The sequence below is a fragment of the Calonectris borealis genome, chromosome 1 (assembly GCF_964195595.1).
Source record: "Calonectris borealis chromosome 1, bCalBor7.hap1.2, whole genome shotgun sequence".
In the NCBI taxonomy this organism is placed as follows: domain Eukaryota; kingdom Metazoa; phylum Chordata; class Aves; order Procellariiformes; family Procellariidae; genus Calonectris; species Calonectris borealis.
The window spans coordinates 125,598,475-125,611,413 of record NC_134312.1 but is presented as its reverse complement, the minus strand read 5'-3'; the positions used below and the strand labels follow the sequence as shown (position 1 = coordinate 125,611,413).

At 47.3% G+C, this 12,939-nt stretch overlaps 1 protein-coding gene across 1 annotated transcript in view; it reads left to right on the top strand.

Annotated features, from left to right (window-relative positions):
- The first annotated feature begins 887 nt into the window (after nt 1–887).
- TSPAN7 (tetraspanin 7) overlaps nt 888–12,939 on the top strand; it is a 101,611-nt gene continuing 89,559 nt past the window's right edge. Inside the window, exon 1 of the mRNA XM_075174306.1 lies at nt 888–1,130. Coding sequence (XP_075030407.1) covers nt 1,050–1,130 — 81 coding nt within the window. The 5' untranslated portion in view covers nt 888–1,049. The remainder of the gene's footprint in view (nt 1,131–12,939) is intronic.

The window sequence follows — 12,939 nt, the reverse complement described above, 5'->3', positions numbered from 1 at the left end:
CTGTTCCAGCTGAAGCTCAGGGTCTCAGAGACATACAGAAGTAGAAGGTTTCTGATCAGTTTAGGCTGGGGTTCAACGTCCAGGTTCGTTTTAGGATAGAGTTCAGATTCGAGGCTGAGGCGAAGCCAAGGTTAGGGACCAGGCTCCGGCAGCATCCCAGCTTCATGACCTGCTCTTACAAGGTAACATTCATAAATCCTACCGTCTCAATGCAGTCACGTGCGCTAGAGCTGCCGAAGAGAGAGATGTCAGCGATGCAGAGCTGGAGGAGCCCTGGCCCCTCAAACGGATCCGTTGCAGAGCTCTTGCTCTTAGATGCAGCCTGGCTCGCCCGTATTACGTGGCTGTAACCAAAGCACCGCTAGACCCGTGCTACTTGCACTTGCCAGGGCCTCCAGGTCCCTGCGGCTTGAACGCAAACACAAATTTTCATCGTGATGCTGAAATACGTTTTCTCCTACACGGGCAGTTCCCTGTCCAGCTCCGACTTCCCCCCTCCCCAAGCAACGGAGCAGGCCCTCCCCGAGAGGAGCACCTCCCCGAGAAAAGGGGACTGCCGGGGGCGGGGGGCGCCTTTCACTTCGTCTTTCAAAACCAGGCTCTTTCCCTGCCCCCCTCCCCGATATATCCCAGCAAATTCCACCCCGGGGGCAGAGCCCGGTGCCCTGCGGCCACCCCCGCCAGGTGAAGTTTCAGCGAGTTACGCGGCGCTGGGAAGCGCCCGCAGCGGCAGCTGCAGCGGCGGGCGGGGCGGCCGCCGGGCCGGGCCCCCCCCCGCGCCCCGCAGAGCCCCTCCGCGACCCTCGGCGGCGCCCCGCGGGCAGCGCCCCCTGACGGCGGGGCGGGCGGCGGCGGAGCGCGCTCCCCGCGGCGGGGGCGGCGGGGGGCCGCGGGCGGCGGCAGCGACAGGCGGCGCGGTGAGCCGGGCCGGGGCGAGCCCAGCGCTGAGCTCACCTCCCTCCGCCTCCCTCCCTCCTCCCTCCCTCCCTCCCTCCCTCCTCCTCCTCCTCCTCCTCCCGCGCCCAGCCTGCAGCCGGGATCTCAGTATTATGGCATCGAGGAGAATGGAGACCAAACCCGTGATAACGTGTCTGAAAACCCTCCTCATCATCTACTCCTTCGTCTTCTGGGTGAGTGCGGCGCGGCGCGGCGCGGACACCGACCGACCGACGGGCAGGGTCCGGCACCCCCGCGGCGGCCGCGGCCCCCACCTGCCCGGGGCGGCCGGCGGGCGGTGGGGCCGGTGGCGGCCGCCTGCGGATTGCGGGGGCTTCGCCGGGATGGCACCGGTGTGCCCTGCGGGGACGTAGCTCTGCTGATGCCGGAATATATATGTGCATATATACACACACACACACATATATATATGTATGCACACATACACATATATATATAATTTTTTTTTTTTTTGCTTCTTTTTGCGGCGAGCGAATTCCCCCGAACCCCGGCGGGGGAAAGTTGCAGGGGTCTCCCCGGCTGCCGCCATGGCCGCCCCCTTCCCCGCCGCCTCCCTGGCCGGCTGGACCGGGGGTGGGGGGGGGGGCTGCGGGGCGGCCCCGCCGCCCGCCTCCCCGCTGCCTGCCGCATCCCCGTCCCGCCGCGGGGCCCGGCGGGGAGCCGCCTCCGTCCCCCCCCCCGCTGCTGGGCCCGGCTCTTACCTGGGCGCAGCGGGTGCTGACCTCCACCGCCGCCCGGTGTATCCGCTGCGCTGCGTTTCGTAACCCGGCTCAGGCTCCCGTAAACCATTTTTATGACCCAGATACATTAATTGAGTTGCAGTGATTGTCTGACGGGGAGCCGGGTTTTTCAGGCGACCCCGGAGGCTGGAGGTTTTCGCAGCGTCCTGGCCTGTTACTCAGCAGATCCCCGGCAGGAGCAGCGTATGGTGGCGGCAATCTGCAGATTAAAGCCCTTTTGATGGTACACGGTGACAACATACGATAATGGCCCCGCTGTGTACTGTTAGAGACCGTAATCTGCACATCATTGATGGGATACACTGAAGAGAATTTGTCACTTCCTAGCAAGGGAAGCTGATTGTGTGTTATCGTTTAAATAGCTTTATGCGGTGAAAAGCGTCTGTGAAACGGAGTAACTCAGATTTTCGTCATTCTGCTTAAAAATGCATTCTAAACAAAGAATTGCTTATTCACGGCAATAATGTTTTACATCTTTACAGCAAATGTATGACTTTTCCTGTTTCGCCTTTAACTTCGTGGGCTTTTTTAATTAAAAAAAGCATAACCACAAGTCATTTTGCTAATCCATACTTATGGCAATACCTCTGCGTTATTGACCCCCCCACTCCCCAGCATTTAACTTACCCCCCCCCCTTCTTTTTTAACAATTTTTGTGGCAACTGCAGCAGATATGTCTGATGACTGAAATGGATAGGAAGGCGGAATCATCTGTTGTTTTTTTGTTGGCAAGTAGATCCTTCACGCTAGTCTCAAGGAGGTAGGTTGCTAAGTTTATACACCTGCCACAATTTACAGATTCATCCTTTCCAGTGCTCCGTTCTCAGCAGATCTACAAGAAACCCCTCTTATTCCTGTGATTAATGAGCAACTGCAGGAGCTCTGGTGAATTCATGGTATCTTTTCAAATTACGTCTTTTTAAAAGTGACCGCTGTATCTGCTGTAGCCTGAATAAACAGAGGACTTCATGCCTGTCGAGCTAGCACATTTCATGAACGCTAATCTCATTAAAAAAGAGAGAATTGTACATTGAGCCGAGCAGCTGCCTAAGGGCATTTGCGCTGTAGGCTGTCGTGATGCCAGGCCAGGTTGACAGCTGAGACCTCATAGGGTAAATAACACAGCTGAGCTCTGGTTTGGGCTACAGCAACGCTTTTGTGCTGGTGGGATGCTCTAGTGCGAATTCTTTTCCTCTGAACTGTCTGTCAGGCTCCCATGTGTCCCAATCTTCTCCAAGGGCATGGCCCACTAATGTGGCTCTTCCAGTTACTTAACACCCAACAGCCGTCAGGGTGTTTGTCTGTTTGTCCTCTTCCATGAGCCTGGAAAAGGAGGAAGAAAATAAGCAGCTGGAGATAGAATCCTGCAACCATGAGCAAAAGAGAACGAATTTCTTTTCCATCATGCTTGTTGCATCTGGTTTCACAAGGCACCAACCTAGGGAAACCTAGGCAGATCTCAATGGGAGAAGACGACAAAGGGCTCGGTAAAGGTCCAGAGTAGTTGACAGCAGACCCTAAGTCTTTGTCAGTTGTTCTTCCTTTTAGCACAGAAGAACAAAAACTAATTCACATTTTTGGCCCCTGTCTGGGCTTTGAATCAACCCATGTAGTATAGGCTGCACCTATTGCCATGAGTAGAGCAGAAACATGGTGTGCTCTGGCTGTATGCTCATTTTCTTTCTACAGGCAAGTTTGAGAGCTGAGGGATGCGCAGAGTTGTCTCAATCCCCCTCCATTATTTTCTGGGGTGCTCTTTGTACTCTCACAAGCTGCTGGCTCCAGAGTCAGTATAACTCAAATTCAGTCCCTGTGAAGAGCTGAAAATATGGGAAGGATTCAATAGGAGGAACTATTTTAAAAAATTATTTCTTGGACTTATCTAAATACCAGAAGGAAAACATGCCAGTGCCACAAATGGCTGGTTTGTAGAATTTTACTCGTTCAGCTTACCCGCCGTTTTTTGAGAGGTTGTAAGCTAATTTCTAAAGGAGAAAGCCCTGTGTTGCTTAGCTGCAGTTTGTACAGATTTTTTCTAGCTATGGGGATGGAGTTGCAGGGTAACACACGGAGGAAAGTGGTCCTGTGACAGGGAGGTGTGTGGTGGAAACCCTTCGGATACCTGGCCAGCTGGCTATGGATTGTGACGTGAGGGGTCAGGGAGAAAAGATGCTTCTTTGAATCCAGTGAGCTGTTTTGAAACATCCTGAAGGACCTCTCTGTGTTTACATCGTTTATAAAAGAAGAAAATCTGTGTACGCAGAACGTTCCTATCATGAGTGATTATTTGTCAGGGTTAAATATGAATTGCATTTGTATCAATGGGTGAGATGTATGTAGATGAAGGCTCTTAGTGTAAGGATTAAATGAGGCTCCACTGACTATGTGGGAGCTGCAGGGTGGTAATGAAGAGACATGGTTCATTCAAATTTCGTACTGCGTAGCTTGTTCCTTTCCAAATAGGTTTTATTTAATGGTATTTGTTATTTTGATAGCTTCCTCTCCTCCCCCTCACTGTACTTCCCAACTTCTTTCCGTAAATGTATCAATATGGTAAAAAAATTCCATAAACAGAGATAACAAGCTTTTTATGTGCTCATATGTATTGTTATTCATAGTACACGTTAAATGCCTGGGGTTACCGCTTCTCGTCCTTAAGGGACATAGTAATAAAAATTCAACAGCCTTTTTTTTCCTAATCAGAATTCTGTACTGCATGCATCTGGTTTGGAACTAGTAGATTAAAAAAAGGCTGTAAAAGCACTGCTTGGCTGTTAGCTATTTTTATTTTTTTCCTTTTGGGTATCATAAATTGCTTGGATAGAAATCCAAGATATAACCTGTCTTGTTTTTAAGGGAAGATGAATTTTGGATTAGAATTCAAAGTGAATTTTTTATAGGGCAGTGAAACATTTAAGCACCCTTCGGTATCTTATATTTACCTAGTTCTTAAGTGATTTATGTCTTAAAATGTATATATACTTAATATTTCATTGTAGGCTTTGAAATATATTTTGTTATCAAATTAACAGCCTGCCTCAATGCGTTTTGGGAGGGAGCTTTAAGGGTGCATGCACTGGTCCTTAAAGTTATAGGGCTGCAGAAAATGGGTTTCACCTTCCATGCAAAGCTTGTTGTTGCCCCAAACAGGCACCGTAGCAAAGGGATTAGGTTCCGATTTTAGGCCCTGTGAGACACTTGGCGCTCGAATGAGTGCTTTGTGTGTGCTGTCCTGCTGGTATGGGGGTTTCTTGCTGTTAATTAATGTAATAAAAGCGTATAAGTAGAGTTTCTGTTCAGATATTTTTCCAAGGTGGGTCACTGATCTGAAGAGCATCTTCCAACCAAGATCAATGTTTTGGATACTAAATTAGGTTCTTAGAACTTGGCTTGTCTTTTGCAATGTGATAAAATCAGAACTAAGATACCTGTTTGCAATAGTAGTAGTTTAGTTTTCCAAGTTTGTATCGCTTGGAAAACGGACCTGTGCATCCTGGTACGACCCCTTGGAGGTTAGCAGGTGGCAGGAGAGCCGTGGACCGGAGTGTGGTGGGACAGGTAAGTGTCGCTTGTCTGTGAGGCCACAGCCAGCGCTGTGATTTTAAAACAGCTTGAAATTGCGTGTTTCCATATCATTCATCTTCTTTTAGCCAGTTCCTCTGGTGGCCGTGGGAATATGATGTCACCAGCGTGGAGGGTTCGGGTGGTCAGAAGATGGCTCCATGAAGGGACGAGAGGCTCAGGCCCCCTTTGGCACAGGGGACCTGGGGAGAGCCGGTGTCTGCTTCGGAGAGGCAGCCCCCCCAACTCCCTCTTCTCTCAGGCTTCCCTGAAAAGGGGGTCAGTGGCGAGGGGCTGGGAGGGGCTGCGGCAGCTCCCGGTCCTCACGCCGCAGCGGTACGGCGGAGGTGGCATTCGCCCACCATTTCGGGAGCGCACAAAGGCGTTTTCTGGGGAATGCCTGAGACAAAGGAGCAAGCGCCATGGCCTGTTCTGTAACACAAATTTATGGCTGAACTGCTGACCCGTCTTCAAATGCAGCCGTTCGAGCCGTGCATTGTAATATGGGATTAAATTTGCGTGTCCCTGACAGTTACTGGTGCCATTAGTCATCTTTGCTATGAATGTCCAGCTGGGTTACTGTAATTACTGTTTTTCACCCCAGAACTTCTTTCCAGTCCTTCTGCACTGGTTTCTGCATGTGTCTGGTCTTTTTAATCTCTCTTACTTACCATGCTTATGTTTTTTCTTTTAGATGTTGTTAATATTTGTTAGAAGACAGTTTTAAAGGAAATGTTTTGAGAAATGTTTTAGCTTTCCCATGTGGCTTAGATTGCTCTATCTTCTGGTGGTTCCATTGACTGCAAAGTCATCATTGCTATATTTTTGCTAAGAAATGTTATTGTTCCTACTCAAGTTACCTGAAATCCAGAAAAATTACATTCTCAAAAAATGCACGATATCCCCGTCATGATGGATTTGAAGTACTCTATTGCTTAGGCACAAACCGCGTGCAGTTGCCTCCTTAAGTCAGGTGTTTCCCATTCTGTTCTCATAATGACATACATGAAAGATTAAAGATAATGGTGTTTTCTTGTGAGCGTAGCCCAAGGTGAATTCTGTTGGCTAAATAAATAACTTAATTAAAAAAAAAAAAAAAAAGCAGCTAGATGGTGTTTAAACACATAGCTCCAGAGTCAGCTTTCTAAATTCCCTGATGGAGTACTTACCCGACTTGGCTTCCTTTTGCGGGTTTTTTGGTGGGCTTTTTTTGTTTTTATCACAGCTGTGGATAAAACCCCCTTAATGACAGTCCTAATGGAGAAGAGCACGCCAGCATGACAGCTCCGGTAAGTGCGAGTAAACAGAGAAGGTAAAGCTGTGACTTCCACTTGCGCTCCGTGGCGAGTGCTGGGCTGTTTCTCGCGGGTGTGCTAGGAGGAGGTGGGGTGGGACGGCGCGGCGGGGAACGCTGCCGTGCGGCGCCGGTTGTGCCTTCAGACATCGCGAGGATCTCACGCTGTTCTCCTCCTTGGCAGGGAATTGGTTTTACGAGTGTAGTTGGCTTGCATATTTTGGAGCAGAGGAGTCGGCAAGCTGGTGTAGTTTTTGCATTGGTGATGCACCTTCACGTTCTGAAAATTGTGTGTGTATGGTACAAATTAGCATTGTACACCTCATTTAAGGGACTAATTGACTTTGCTGTTGGTTAAATGCTCCTTCTTTTCTTGCTGCGAGGTACCTGCTACACCTTGACCATGGAGTTTGTATCTGGACAGTTCTCTAGTTTGGGGATGGTAACTTTTTCACATTAACAGGTCAGTTTGGACTGGTGAGGAGGGACAGTGGGTGACTTGAAGTGTTCCAGTTACATTTGGGAAGACATAGGATGCATTCATAAACAAGCAGTGGCAGAAGTCCTTGCTCTTTCAGAGGTGATGGGGTAGGGGTGTGGTGGAGTGCTGCTGTATGTAAGTGTAGTAAACACTTCGGCTGTTTAGCGTTCACTCTTGCTCTAAGCAACCTGTTGTGTAGCCTAAACAGTGTAAATACAAATTCTAGGGAAGGGTGCTGGAGAGGCCTTGTTAGCACTTTTCTGTCGAGAAGGCAGTAGAGTCCTTTTTCTTGGATGCTGGTTCATACCAGCCTTGCTCATCAAGGAAATGGAGGCAATTATCATAGGTAAACCAAGGGAATTTAAAATGGATCCAAGAATCTGATTTTATCTCTGATTATGTGACTATTTATCAATTCCCTGTGCTGTCAGGGAGGTAAATTAGGTTACCTGGTACCGTTAGTTGTCTCCATCTCTGGATTTTTATCATAATTTTTTCAGTTGTTGCAACTGTCCTACAAATTTATGTGCCAATGCGTTAATAGATGAATATCTAGAAAGGCTCTTTGTGCATGTGAGGTTGCAGAAACATCTCCCTCAATCTTTCACATCCTTTTTAAGTCCAATGATACTTGCTACAGAGATGCTGGCTTTACTGTAGTACCACGTCTGTTCTGCATCTACCAAATTTGCAGGTGAAAATCCTGTTGACCTCAGTGTCTTGCAAACCTAGGTGATGGAATCTTTAGAATAAAATACAAGACTCCAGAGGTGATTATAGGGAGCTGGTGGCAGTTACTGTAAGGCCATTTTTATTTGCATAATGTTATTTCTTTAGGCTCATCACTATTAATTAGCATTTAATCGTCTCTCAGAGAATAGATCCTTCGCATCGGTAGAGCAGGCCTCTTTCCATCTTAGCTCTTTTTCACTGCGGTGGGCAGATGACTTATATGTTCTGTCTTTATAACAGTTCTGGGTTATGAGAGGGAAGCAGTTAAATTTCTCTTGTACTAGAGGGACTCTGAAGCATGGCACGCTCGTGTCTTACTGGATTATCGTTATTTCATAGCTGAGCTGGTTCTTTGAGCTCTGGCAGTAGGATACGGGATTTTTAGGAGCTGTAGTAAAAGAAGGGAAGCAATGCTGTTACTATTAAGGTTGTTGTATTTTCCATGCAGCATTTTGCAAGATGTTCTTTTTTCATCTATATGGTTCTGGGGCCAGTGCTAAAATCCTTAAAAGAAACAAGCAGCCCCCCTTCCCTCTCCGTTTCTCGCTTTCCCCGTCTCCCTGAATTGCCGTGCTGAGTTCAGGTGGTGACTGTGCGGTGCCTGCGGTGACCCTTTCCCGGAGGCCAGGCTGGATGCACCGCAAGGCAGGAGGACTCTGCGGAGCAGCCTGGGCTGGGCAGAAGGCTGAAATGGTGTCTTGTCATCGTTTCTTTCTGGGAGTTATGTGCTGTGAGCTTTGAGAAAAGGTTGGGTTTGGTTTGGGCTGCATGTGGATTTGGATGTATCAGGTTGAAATGTTCTTTTTTATATTCAAGAAGGTTTTTTTTAAGAGTTTATTTGCTAGGAGAATGTGATGTTGTGAATAATGAGGTGGTGGACTTAATCTGCAAAAGTCTGTGGGTCTTGGGAGCAGACCTAAGGAAAAGGTTGGCGTGCTTATATGGTGCAGCAGAGAAGGAGGAGAGGAGAGAGGAGGAGAGGGTGAAACCCTGTAAACATCAGAGGAAGAGGAGCATTTACATTTCCCTAAAACTGGGAAGTGAAGGAAGCCCCTGCTGTATGACCCCTCAGCCCCTGCTTATAACCACTCGGTGCCTTAATGCCTTTGAATAGAAGGCTCAGACCTGCTGATGCCACAGGATTGAAGTTCTCAGTGAAGCTAAGAAGTTCTTCAGGATCTTGTTCCTGACCAGATTGCAGGTACAGCTTCCAGTACATTGGAACAGAAGATTGCGCTGAACTCCTCCAGCAAAGTATGTTTACAACTCACCCCTGGCACACTAGAAATTATTCTTATGGCAAGGACCTACGTACATTTCCTGCAACTGAAGTTTCAGCTAGACCGTGCTGATTTAATCCTTTGGTAAGTTTAAAAACATTTATCATTTGGACAGAATTTCCAATGGGTTGGTCTCCATCTGGCAACAACTTTGAAGTGTTTAGAAAATTCCTTTCAGCATTTTTGGCAATCGAAGGTGAAAATCTCATCTTTGTATGTTTATAAAAATAAATGGGAGCTATATCCAAACCTGAAATTTTTGGTGGAGGTAGTCCTCTCAGGGGTGAAAATTGTCGGTGATTTGGGAAATCCTAAAAAAAAAGTAGTTTTCAAAGAAACAAGAATTTCCTGAATATGCCAGACAATATCAATACTCTTTTTTGTAACTGGACTTGAAACTTAGGCCAGTTGATGGCATCATGGGTTATGTCATGGCATGTGTTGAATCAGTCCGGTTAGGCAGAACCAAGGCTTGCCTTTTTGAAGATCTATAAAGTGCATTGGCTTCAAAGTCATATCTGGGGCCTGGGGCCCAACCAGAGTTGAAAGTCAGTAGCAGAGATGGGGAACCTGGGGTCTGCAGGCCCATGCAGTCTGCAAGGGTGTACTCCTGGATTGGGATTTTTGTCCATGTTAGAAGAAAACGCAAAGGTGCGTGACAGCGTGCAGCTTGTCTGGGGCCGTCCAAATGCTCTACTCTGACCTCACCAAAGAAAACGTGAAGGACATTGTATATAGTTTATGGAAACACGTGCTGATCAATTCCAAAAGCTGTTTGAGATGGAGGATTGCTGCAAATTTCCTGTGGTGAAGGGGAGGGGAGAAGATCCCATGTTCCCTGATAGTCTCCTGGCCAAAGCATTTTCCTTACAACTTGCAGTTGCCACCACTGCATCAAAAGACAATCAAAACACCAGAAACCTGTCAGGGAAGTTGTGGCTTTTATTCTTGCAAGAATAGGTTAAGATATAAGAGAGGACACTTGCCAGGCAGGTAGTAACAGAAGAAAAGATGGAAACTCAATCCTCCTGTATGCAGTTCACTTCAATAGTACTTAACATCTAAGTGGCTCTAATTAGGCTTGGAATGATAACATAATTAAGTGCATGTCACTTCTGTTTCCCTTTGAAAACAAAGAGGAAACAGAAATACAGATACGTTACGCTCAGTACCTCAACGATCTCCCAGATGATGGCTGCATCTCATTGCTGGGATCGTATTTACTGGTGCAGCTGCCCTGTGCTGGATGTAGGACTTACTGCTCTGCGGCGTGCACTGATTGCAGACAAAGCGTGATTCAATTTACACGTAAAATAACGTCTTATAGAAACCAGCAGGTGATATTATTGCATGCTTTGAGGTTTTTTTTAACTTCCTCTCCGTTTACAGGTCATTGATACTATGTTAGGTTTCAGCAGAACTGCTTTTTTGTATAGCTGCCTAGTTGAGTCAGTTGAAGCAGACCCAGTTTGCAGTTGCTAGCCAATGTTGAGATCGGCTTGCGTGTTATTTGGGACCGAGTTTCTCTTTCCAGTATACCTCAGGAAAAACTGCTGAGTTAAATTACGCAAGTCAAATGACCTAGAGGCTAGAATTGATCTCTCCTGTCCCAGAACAACTTACAGACCATCTAAGCATCACCTGCAGACTTCAGGGTTTTTTCATGTGCTAGTGCAGTTTAAAAACTCCTGAAGAAAGGACCAGGACCGCGAGGTGTTGGGGAGCTGGCTGTCCGGAGTATTTCAGTATTATTTCCTGGAACAGACAAGCCAAGCCCCTTTGTATTCCTTGCTGCCCGTTCTCATAACACAGGGCATGATGCAAAGGGATTGAATCAGGATTTACTAACGGAAGGTCACCCCTTTCAAAAAGAAAAAAAAATGTAGTTCATGGGGATGGCATTACGGGTTTATTTTTGTCATGGCAGGTAAGACTAGGGCCACGTACAGCCTTTCTAGGAGGTGGCAAGGCCTTGCTGTATTTACTGAGTATGTGCAGGTCTTTGTGCGGCTTTCAGAACGTTTGTGCAGAACTCTTGCTGCTGGTGCAACTGTTGCCTTTGCCTGTGGCCTTGTAGGCAAATACTTCCTTGTGGAAAAATACTCCTTTTTAAATCTTTCCCCTTTGGTCTCTCAACTTCAGAGCTCAATTGCTGAGCATCCTCCTCCCAGCACGGAAAGGGCAGCTGAGTGCCCTCCGTCCCCCTGCGCGGCGCTGAGCTCACCCACCCTCAGCCGTCTTTACCGGCACGCTCACCAGAGAGGCATGCAGGACAGGACCATGGGTCCTTGCCCCATCCGAGATGGTCCCTGCTGCAGCCGGGGGTCAGCCAGCAGTCCCCCGGCCAGGGCGAGAGCCCCACCAGCGTCTGCCCTGGGGCGGGCAGGCCTGGGGTGGGCTGTCCCGCTGTGCTCACCTGTGAAATTAGAAGGTGCAGGAGATGTGCTGGACCAACCAGTGTGGCAATAAACCGAGTATTTCGTCCAGCAATTGCGTTATTTTCAACTGAAACCAGCAACAAAAATGAAACCTCCCACTTCCAGGAGTTTTGTGTTTTGTAAGCAACAGCTAGTTGCTTTCTGATGTGAAAGATGGTTGTACTTAAAATAGGTACATTTGTGGGAGAGAGCGTTTTCAGCTAGTGAAATTGTTCAAAATGATATGGAAAAGTTGCCTCAGTTTCTGTGAGCTGGCGTGATATGCATGTAATACTTAAGCAGAGAAACGGGTGGTCTTTAACACAAAACAAAGCCGGTCCCTGTTGTACGGAAACCTGAGCGTGCTGCACCATAGCTATTTTTTAACAGAAGTATCAGATTTAAAGTGTTCCCTCCCCCCTCGCTTGCTGACCTCAGATTGCCAGGGGACCAGACAGGATTAATCCCTATACCCTGAAGAATATCCAGTATTAAAGCAAGGAGCTGGGCTGTTTCCTAGAGCAGTACAGTCCCCAAATGATCAAGAATATAACCGAGCCACAACCACTTAGTTGATTTGTTCTTTTAATTTCATGAAGTGCTTGGCTTTGCAGTTTCATGCCAGGTGTTAGACTAAAATGACTTCCTATTTTTTCCAGCACCATCGAATATGTAAAGTACGTAAGATGGCAGACCTCTAGATCTGAAGGATATCGAGAAGAATTTCATGCTAAGTCTTTGCTCCTATGCAATCAATCAAGCTATTAATAATACAAAAATAAGAGCCACCTTATCAGTGAGAAACAGACAGTTAACCAGTTTTCCTTCTAGTACCATTCACCAGCTGATCAGTTGTGCACCCAAGGCCGAGTCTGTGTGGCAGTAACATTTGCCTTCTGAAAGCATATTTGCTCTATATCATGTTAGTGCAATTCTGGTAAGCAAAAGGTTATGATATAAAAAGACATTTTACGAAGAATCAAATCAGCTGAGGTCGATGAGTACATGTGGGTGGACTGAGCTTTGTCCATATGAAACCTAAAGAATATCTTGCAAAGTCATCTTGCTTTGCTTAAAATCAGTGGGAACCATATATGACCAGACTGTCTTATGCCGTCAGCTGATTGTTTTTGAAACTCACCTGTGCTTAATATTCAGGTGCGGTGAAACAGAAGGTTATTCTGGCTTGGATCCCACAGAATTCCCGTAGAGTTGGGGTTGGGAGGGTTTATCACTCATTCTTGTGCTGGATATCTCAGCAGGATAAACCTTTTCTCCCTTCCTCTGTCAAGACAGAAGACTTGCTAAGTTCTGCCTCCTGTCTCTAGACTTGTTTTGGTTGCCCTTTGATTTTCATAGAATCATAGAATCATAGAACAGTTTGGGTTGGAAGGGGCCTTTAAAGGTCATCTAGTCCAACCCCCCTGCTGTGGGCAGGGACATCTTCAACTAGATCAGGTTGCTCAGAGCCCCGTCC